At 34.6% G+C, this 9913-nt stretch overlaps 1 protein-coding gene across 1 annotated transcript; it reads right to left on the minus strand.

The window, feature by feature from the left end:
- Positions 1-7038: 7038 nt before the first annotated feature.
- lg3h15orf48 (linkage group 3 C15orf48 homolog) lies at positions 7039-8690 on the minus strand. Its single transcript, XM_036217464.1, has 4 exons — positions 8114-8690; positions 7908-7996; positions 7749-7809; positions 7039-7490 (listed from the first exon to the last, which is right to left on the minus strand). Exons 1-4 carry the CDS (start codon positions 8150-8152, stop codon positions 7422-7424), a joined length of 258 nt encoding a protein of 85 aa, XP_036073357.1. The 5' UTR covers positions 8153-8690; the 3' UTR covers positions 7039-7421.
- Between the last annotated feature and the right edge of the window lie 1223 nt (positions 8691-9913).

The following is a 9913-nucleotide window of genomic DNA, read 5'->3' on the forward strand; positions in this document are numbered from 1 at the left end:
AGCATTAAATTCTCACAACATTCCTCTGGCCCAATACTGCTTCTTTATTATCTGTAAACAGCAAGTTTGCTGTCTAGAAATTGTCTTTTTGTCTTCCATGTTCAGATGTCGGCTGTTTTTCTTCTTTTCTCAGATAGTTCCTGGTATAAGCCTAAAGTTTATAGATGTTTTGACCTTCCTCAGAAGGTTTACCCCAGCGGTCTGCAGCCTACGGCTCTTTTACCCCTCCTTTGTGGCTCTCTGGTTAAAGGAAAATAAAACGTTTTTCATCTTCAGAAGTAACTTTAAAGCAAAAAGTAAGTAAGTTAGAACGTGGTAACAAAAATAAAAATAAATGAAGATATCGCTCAATGAGGCATCTGACTACAGTACCCATAATGCTCCAACAATCCACTGAGCAGCTACTTTGTAGTTTAACAAAGTCGCACTAAAATATTTTGACAGATTTTTGTGCATTTAGTTGCACAAAAAATCAATTGAAGGTCAGCAAGCACAATCAGAATTCAAACCTACAGAAGATCACAATTCAGATTTTCCATTTCTGAACAAATTCAAGATTTTTAAGGGAGTTTTATAGTTCAAGAAAAATGGTAAGAGTCACTTAGTGACCCCTGATTTAATCTTAGTTTGTCAGATTTTCACATTTCTGGCTGAGATTCACCACAAATGGTAAACTGCTTTTTTTTCTTTCTTTTTTTTTTTTTTTTAGTCATTGCTGAAATTACACTGTACTACATTTGCAGCGAGATGATCAGATATGGTACAGACTGGGTGTCTTATTTTGAAAGGAAGTCATGGGAACCTATGTTAAAAGTTATTTGATATTATTCGAAAAAATGAGCTATTTTTTCTATATGTTTATGTTTTTTGTGCAAAGAAAACAGTACTTGTTTTTTCTTAACACAATAGTGACTGTATGATACAGGTGCTCTATTTTCTAAAGTGAGACTTTGTGGCTCCTTGCTCGGTTAAATTGACCCAAATGGCTCTTTACATGTTGAAGGTAAGGTAAACCCCTGGTTTAGAGGTTGAACAATGATAAAAATGTTTAAACAGGTAAAGCAGGGGAGGTGTCCATAATTTTTATTTTAAATTTACTTGAGTAAAATAGAGGATTCTAGCATGTTACTTTGGGGAATAGAAGTGTCACTTTCCAATCTGTGTGTTTTGTTTTGTCAATACAGTCTTTATTTTTCCAATCAGGCAGATTCTTTTATTTTGAATTTTTTTTTTGTTTGAATGAGTGAGTCAAACATGACTTAATGCCTCTGTGTACTTTCTCTTCACTAGGTGGTGCACTTGTGTTACAAACAAATCATTTTTGTTTTCAGGCTCTGTGTAGCTGAAAAAAAGATTTAAGACTGACTGATGTGTTTGTGAATAAAAACCTTTTCTTTAACCTTATACTCTCTTATGGGGTCCAGATGACCCCACTATTAATGTGAACGTGCCCAGAATAGCACAAGAGTTACAACAAAAAGTTGAGGATTTTTTTTAAATGGTTTGAAAGAGAAGTGAAATTAAAACATCTTTCTGTTTGCTGTCACAAACCAGGGTTAATATGTATATGGCCCATGAGTTTACAGGCCCATGAGTTTACAGTTCATAACACCTGTGATGTTGGACGATCAGTTTCCAGGCAACCGTATCATAAAGCTGCTGTATTGCATGTTTACAGTCCTCATCATGGTGATTTGGAGGAAAATGCAATTTGTAAAATAAGGTGAAGTTTTTACAAACGTAGGATGATGATATACTTTTTTTTCTTCTCATGTCTTGTGTAAGCACAACTGCACCTGGATAACTGGCAGGCAATACGTTCTGCAATGTCATGATGTGTGTGCAGAACAGTCACGTAGACGGATTCCGGTGCACATGCTCAGTACGTCCTTCCTCTTGATTGTCTCCTGAAATAACCTTTCAGAATGCAGCCTGTTAGGTGAAGTTTAGCTGCTGCAACACCCTCTTCTGTGCTGTGTCGTGTTGCTGCTGTAAGTACAGTAGTGCCTGCAGACAGGCCCGTGCACGTCCAAAGTACACCTTGTTGATGCTCTAAAGAAGCTATAGAATGCAACCGATGGGTTTCCGGTTGATTTTTGAGTGAAAAAGGTGTTTTTGAAATGTAACACTGACTATCTGACTTGTGTACACGACCACACGCGTAAGTGAAACCAAAAGAGCAGGAAATACAAACCCTCTTTGTTTCTTTGTGTTCATTAAGTCGTAAAAGTCTCAATACAGGACGAAGGAAGGCTGACCTGATAGAACACAAGCAGATTTGACCAAAAAAAAAAAAAAACCTTTTCTGTTCATACTTTTCAGGGATGGGCTTTAAGAGGATTGACTACCCACTGAGCCGTAAACTAAGCAGATTAAGTCATATGCTTTATTATTTTATGTCTGGTCAAAGTGACAACAGAAGTCTTTAGTCGGAAAACCATATTTGAACTGAGAGATAAACCAGGAAGTATGTAACCTAAAAAGAATGCTCAAAAAAGTGTTAATTTAACAAAAAAAAAATCCCATCTGTAACCACTGCAGCGTGATGAAACATAAAGCGGTAAAAATTATGTAAAAGTGCCACAATAAGATTTAAACTCTTTAACTAGCCAACCAAGACAAAAATCAATAAAAAAAAAATCTGATTATTGCTTTGGGGAGTAATACACGGATCAATATTTGCAAATGTACTCTACGGTTTGGTTGAGTAGGCACTTAAACGGTTAACTTCAAGTATTTGTGCAATAATGGTTTAAAAAACATTTGTTCCTCTTTCTATAGTAAGAAGTTTTACTTTTTTACTGTGATTTTTAAAATGAAAGTATAAAATGTAAACAATATATTTATGAAATCCAAACTTTTATTGTTTTTTACTTTTCTCAATAGCTAGACACAAATACATCACTACAGTTTTTTGTAAACTATGTTAGGGAAAATTATAAACTCAAAAACAAATAAAAAAAAACTTAGTGTTAAAATAAATTAAAGTGAAGGAATACATTTTTTTTAAATTAATTAATACCCTTTTTTGTTTTAAATTCTCTGAGTTGTAGGCCTTTTAGTGGATAGAATTGAATTTAGATGCACAAAAAGCACTTTAAACACATGAAACTAGAAAGACCACGCATTGACTGAGTGCAAACGTACTGAAAAACAAGCACGGTTTTTCAATAAAAGGCTCGTAGATGTGGACCGCCTGTGGCGCTTTTTTATGATCAGAGTTTTATGTGCTTTCTGAGGCCGCCTCTGCTTTTCACTCTTCTCTCTGTCCCACACAATTAAGGGATTTTAACATGTTTTTTGTCCTAATTTTAGATAATTTTACTATTACTGAATTTTGGCTTGGACTTCAGTCACATGTTCTTTATTTGGATTTGAAATTCTTCTGATAGAGAGTTATCAGATTTGGAAGCATTATTTTTGTTTTTTGGAAACCGATCCACATGTCTTTCTGTTGCAAGGAAAAGAATAAAGAGGACTTTTGTAGTGGCGCTCTTTCAGTTCGGTCGCCGTCTTTATCTCTTCAGCTTATACTATCGTTTTTTTAACTGGGTCATTAGTGGATAAAGTAAATATAGAAATATTTTTAGCTATTTCTGCATGAACTCAGGCAGGACAGGAGTAGAGATCTTCAAAAAACAAAATGTTGTGTCAAGACAAAGACAACACATTAGAGATCCATGCCAATGAAAATCAAGTTTTGTATTTGTTTAATGATCCTGTTGCATTTTTTGTGACATATATATAGGGTAAACTCATTTTAAGGAGTAATTACTTATTTTATTTCAGTTACTGGATCAAATTGTAATCAAATTTCTTTATTCGCTAATTTAAAAAGTAATTAACTATCCGTTACTTTACTTTTTTCCACTCACATACATACAGTATTCTCAAAGGAATAAAGCTAGCACAAACCAAAGCCACAGGGCTTTGTCTCTGCTTTTTGCAGAAGATGTTGGCTTTATGGAGTCGGGACATCCAGTGTGTGTTGGGGCAGCTGGTTGTGAAGCGGCTGGGATTAGGGTCAGCACCAAGTCTGAGGCCATGGTCCTCAACCAGACACAGGCAGCACTGTGTCTTCTTCATGGGTGAAGGAAGACCAGAGCATGAGATCATTAGGTGGACAGGCAACAGGAGATAGTGTGCGTCGTCCATTGTCATGCGGACAATTTTAGATCCATGACTGATTGAAAGAACGCCGAAATTAGTCTACTCCTCAGGGCGGCTGGGCGCTCCCTTTTACTGTAAATAGAGTGAGGAGCTGAGTCACCTGGAGGACGCTCCTCCACATCAAGACAAGCCATCTGGATGCTCCTGGACGCTTCCCTGTGACGGTGTCCCGGACATGTCCCATTAGGAGGAGATGCCAGGGAAGACCCAGGACACGCTGGGGAGACTTCATCTCCTGGCTGGCTTAGGAGGGCCCTGGGATTCCCTCAGAGAAGTTAAAGGAAGTGGACGGGGAGAAGAGCGCTCAGACATGTTTGCCCATAAGTCCTGAATATGAGAGGAAAATGGAAGGATGACCCTACCCAAGATTCTAAACAAAAGAACAAGAATAACAAGTTTTAAAAAAGCTGACTTATGAAGGACTTTGGCTGTCTTTAGTTAAAAGTGGATTATTTCATAGGGACGATGTCCAAAAAACATTAAAGATGCATCACACCGACGCTGGTGTCCATCTGTAGTCCCCAAACAAGTGAAAATCAATATAACACAAGCTTCAATATAAACGCAAATAGTCCTTCAAATACACACGGGCACATTAAACTTTTCCACAAACTACTGATTACATAATAAAATTATACAATAAAATCTAACTAAAACCATATCACTGCTTATAGACCAAACAATAAGTGCACACTCTCACATTTAACATTGTGATTACTGGTTACACAGCAAATGTATGTGTTCCAGACCAAAACGCTGAAAACTTCTTGGAGTAAAATACCTCCAGGTTTGAGGGACACAGTTTTCTAGATAGAAAATAAAATAATTTTACTTTCTATTGAAAAAGTTCTGTCAAGATCCTGTTTGATAAAAAACTGACATGTTTTTCTCTCTAAAAGGAAGAAAAGGGAAATGAGTTCATATGTGCTGCTGATTTCTGTTGCTGTGTTTTAGACATTTATGACATGAAAATATGAAATATTCTTCATTAATGTTTGAGCTGCCTGTCAGATTTTTAACTATGTTCTTATGATCTGGTCTAGTTATTTTCCAGCTCCACCTGTTTCATTTACTGTGGATGACCTGGATCAAGTGTGAACAATTAGGACATTGTCTGTTGGTGGTGTAGATTAGAAAATATAGCAGAGCTTAGATTTCTTGGGGTAATGTTGGATCATTTTGGATAAAAATCTGCCTTGGAAACCTCATATGTATATATATATATGTTTTTATTACTTTAACCTTTATCTAACCAGGTAAGCTATTAAGAACATTTTTTATTTACACTACGGCTTTGGAAGTAAAGAAATGCAAAGGCAGATAAAAGCACATCAGAATATGTATAACATTTTACATCAAGAAAACTAATCAGTCAGATATGTATGATTTATATAAATATATAAGAATAAAGTTGCAAATTGTTATTTAAAAAGTCAAATAAAAAAATAATTTATTTATTACGAAAAGACAACATTTTGCAAGAAAATTCAATATTTAGGATTATTAAAAAGCTGTAGTTTTACAAGGAAAACAGCATGCGGTTTTGAAAATAATGTTGTCAATTTCATTTAAAAAATTGTACATTTACCAAAAAAATTGAGCAAATTCATCAAGATTATTTAGTTCATACGATTTTTCTTAATCTGCGTAAATTAAGGAATTAATGTTCTGCTTTGTTTTGTTTAAACATTGTAAAGATGATTTTCAAATTATTGAAAAAAACATTTTTTTCTGTGTAAAATTACAACCTTTAAGTGCATAACTTTAATCTCCTAAAACATTTCATAATTGTAAAACTTTATAGTCACATAATTTTGACTTTTTTCTCATTAAGTTACAACTTTATTCACATATATTTGTGTATTTTTCATTTTTTATGGTGGTCCTAAAAGCCCGTCGTAAATGTGGGTGTTGGTAATGTTCACATGACTAAATACGTTCAAATTTGTTTGTAATATATTTTGAATAAACACCCTTTTTTATATCTAATTGACATTTCTTGAGACAGTCCACCATTGGCTATTCATGACCTAATAAGTAAAGAGGAAACAAAGAAACATAGACCGTGGAGCAAAAGGAAAGATGAAGTAATAAACGCAAAGTACTTTTATCACAACTCCCAAATTGCATCTGTCGATGTGTACATCTTTTAAAACAATTCAAGTTTGAATTCCAAAGTTTGACGCCAACAAAAGCAAACTATTTTGGTTTAAATAAGTTTGAGCGACTGGATACTAAAATTACGTCTCCTACTACTTCAAAACTGAAAGTAAAAACCTTTTGTAAACTCTCAGGCATCAACCTTTTATTCATTTTAAACGAACTTAACATGGTTTGTTGTTCTTTTAAATCTTCAATTTTTTAAAAACAGGATTCAATACAATTTTACTTTAGATATATCCAACTTTATTTATTATTTGAATAATTAATTTCTGCAATAAACACAATGGCCTTTTATTAGTTTTATATGTATTACCTCACTTATTATACGCAATAAGTGAACAATACAACATTCTTGCTTTTTTACCAGATAAAAAATACATTATTCAAAATTGACATATTTTTGGACACTTTAGTTTTAATATATGATGTATATATATCTTTTTTTCTCTTCTATGGTGGCCCTAATACTCCGTCGTTCAAATCAGATTGCTATCAAGGTCCTACTATGAGTTATACTAGAACACAAAGTCAGTTTTTTGCCCACATAAAGAAAAAATGTACTCACAAATTTCAGATGAGGTCTTTAGACTGTAAACATTTTCAAATAAAAATTTTGCAGGTTTCAACTTTGCAAAAAGAAAAAGAACTAGTTAAAGTCTCTAGTTAAATTCAATCAGCTTATGGTTAAATAACAAAAAGAAAAAGTGCTTGGAACAATCGTTTATTGACACTGTACAGGTACACATACTCAAATAGAACATTAACAGACAGTAAGTACAGCTGAACATTTGTGCGACAAGCTCATTGCAACAATCATAGCTGATTTCAGTGAAAACATTCCTATAGCTACCGTTTACCGATGATCACACGTGTGTCACAGATCTTTGGTTGACGTGGATGGAAGTCTCTTCTTTGCGGCTAAGGAGCAGGGTGAAACCCCACCAGTTAAGCAGAAGCATTTCCGCACACTGACCGTGAAAACATCCTAGTTTGTGCAGAAAGGATTCTGTTAGACTGATGAGGGGGCCATGAAGTCGGATTCTGGATCTTTAGACCTATAGCATTTTAATTGGAATTTTTTGTTTTTTTTACTTGGTTAGGGACCTCACAATCTCCAGCTCCTTCACAGGTTTCCACTCCTGATTGATGGTGATAAGCTGCAGAAATATACAAAAAGTGAAAAAATGAGGATTTGAAGGATCTAAGAACAAAAAATGTTTCATTATGAGTGAGAAACTGCAAGGATAAATATAAAACAGAATTTCCTTGGAATCTAGAGCGGCTGGGACTAACGATAAGGTGTCCACGAATGACTCAGCAAATTGCAGCAGCTATCAGAGAGCCTTCATGACTTTGAGAGCAAACAATCAACTTCAATAAAATGTCCAACGGCAACAGTAAATGTAAGCGATTACCTTTTGGGGTTTGGATGGGTCCAGCCTTTCCCATGGTTCAGGGTTGGATGACTTGTTTAGACTGAGAAGTGCAACAAATATTTTTATTTTAACAATGTTGAGTTTTTATAATTTTCAAATAATGCTCAAAATAAAAAAAAAACTAAAAAAAAAACTCACATAACGTCCGATTTGGTAAACAAAAAGTAGAGAGAAGCAGTTGTAGCACCTGCTGCAGCAAAAGCCATAAATCCTACAAGAGGGATCAGCTGGAAAACACACAACACTTTTTAATAATTAATTCAATTATAACAAAACTTACACAAAAAAAAAATAATAATGTTAATTCCCTTAAAGCAAAATAAGATTTTTTTAAAATAGCTTACCTCCTTCCTCTTCTTCAACATCTGGAAAAAGCCAGACATCTTTGCAGAGTTTCCAAACACCTGTAGATTTTTTAGAATTTTTTTTTTTTTTTTTTTTTACCTAAGAAGTAACAAAATCCACCATGTGAAAAAGTTTGAAATGCCAGGTGATGAAGCGAGCAACAGATCTCACCTGAGGATGAGAGGGAGATCGTGTATTTGACCGTCAGAGAGTGGGCGGGGCTAATGAAGGGCGGAGGAGAGGCTGTACGGAGTGACAGTCACGTAGGCTCGCAGCTTCCTGCACAACAATGCATCACTGAAGGCCCAAACATCCACTCTAAAGTCAAGAACAATGTGAGAGCGCAGCGCCATCTCGTGGCCGCTTGTAAATGCACAGAAAAATTAGACCAAATAAAAAGCTGTTTGACTCCACTTTGAAATTAAAGCACACTAAACATGCTTGTTTTTTTTTGGCAATTTAATTGCAGTGATAGCAAATATCTTGATTCAATACGAAAGTGAGACATTAACAGTTTTTGCTTCTCCATCCATGAGGTTGTGAGTTGAGGTTGTGGTGTCTTTGCACACGCTTTGCTCACGTAGGCCTGTGCTGTTTAAATGTCAGATGTCCTTCAACATTTTCCACTGCAGACAAAAAACATTTAAGTCTTTAGAAAAATATGACACTTTTTTTGGTATTAACAACACATAATCACAAAGAGGAAAAAAAAGTCATTTTTTTCTAAATATGAAATAGTTTGTCACATGACTTCCTTTCAAAATAAAAGACACCGTGGACCACAATAGATCCCCTGAATGTAGAAATGTAGTAGTAGATAGTGCAAACATGTGTCTGTATGAGTCTTGTTGCTATTTTTGGTATTATTATTACTATAACAATACCAATACTATCACTAATATATTTGCTATATTGCATGTACTTAGCTATGAATGTGTTTGAAACATATTTGAATAAATAATTAACGGTTTCCTTGATTAAAATAAATAACGAAACAAAATGTACACAGTTTATTTTACAGGTTGTGGTCTCGCATCAGATTCATGCATAGCTTCGTTTTTTGTGTGTGTAACAAGCGAATCCCACGTAATTCTTAAAGATTTGTGCATGTAATTAGTTTCAAGCTGTTGTCATTTTAATTTGTGCTTGTGTAAATTATATTTTGTATTTTTTAAATTTTTTAAATTTTTGTACTTATGCAGAAAATGTATTGTATTAGGTACAAATCTTGAGTTATGCATGCACAAATCAAATCAAGAATACACACAGAAATCCAAAATTATGCACAGATCAAGAATTACGCATGCACATATCAAGAATATGCCTGCACAAATCCTAAATTACACACAAATCAAAGTTAAGCACAAATCAAGAATTACATACGCACAAATCAAGACTAAATGCGCACAAATTAAGAATATGTGAGCACAAATCAGAGTTACGCACATATCAAGAATGCACATGCACAAATCCAAAGTCATGCACAAATCAAGGTGAGTCTATTTTCTCTTCCTAATTTTCTGGGACCAAAAACTTTATTTTCTTTGGTACACAGCAGCAAAAACTAGTTTAAGGGTTTTAGTACGACTTTGGTAAACTACAAAGCTGCACTTCTTGATGGATTGTTGGGGAACTATGGGTACTGTAGTCAAGAATCTTTTGAACTGTGCTTCAACATTTAGCAAGAGTGAATAAAGTTCAACTTATCTGTCTAGTTTTGCTATAATGCTCCCAGTAGCCCCCCAAAAATGCTAATTTTTAAAATCAGCTTATTTTTTTTGTTCAACCAGAAAGTCACA

This window comes from Oryzias melastigma, linkage group LG3, assembly GCF_002922805.2.
Source record: "Oryzias melastigma strain HK-1 linkage group LG3, ASM292280v2, whole genome shotgun sequence".
NCBI lineage: Eukaryota > Metazoa > Chordata > Actinopteri > Beloniformes > Adrianichthyidae > Oryzias > Oryzias melastigma.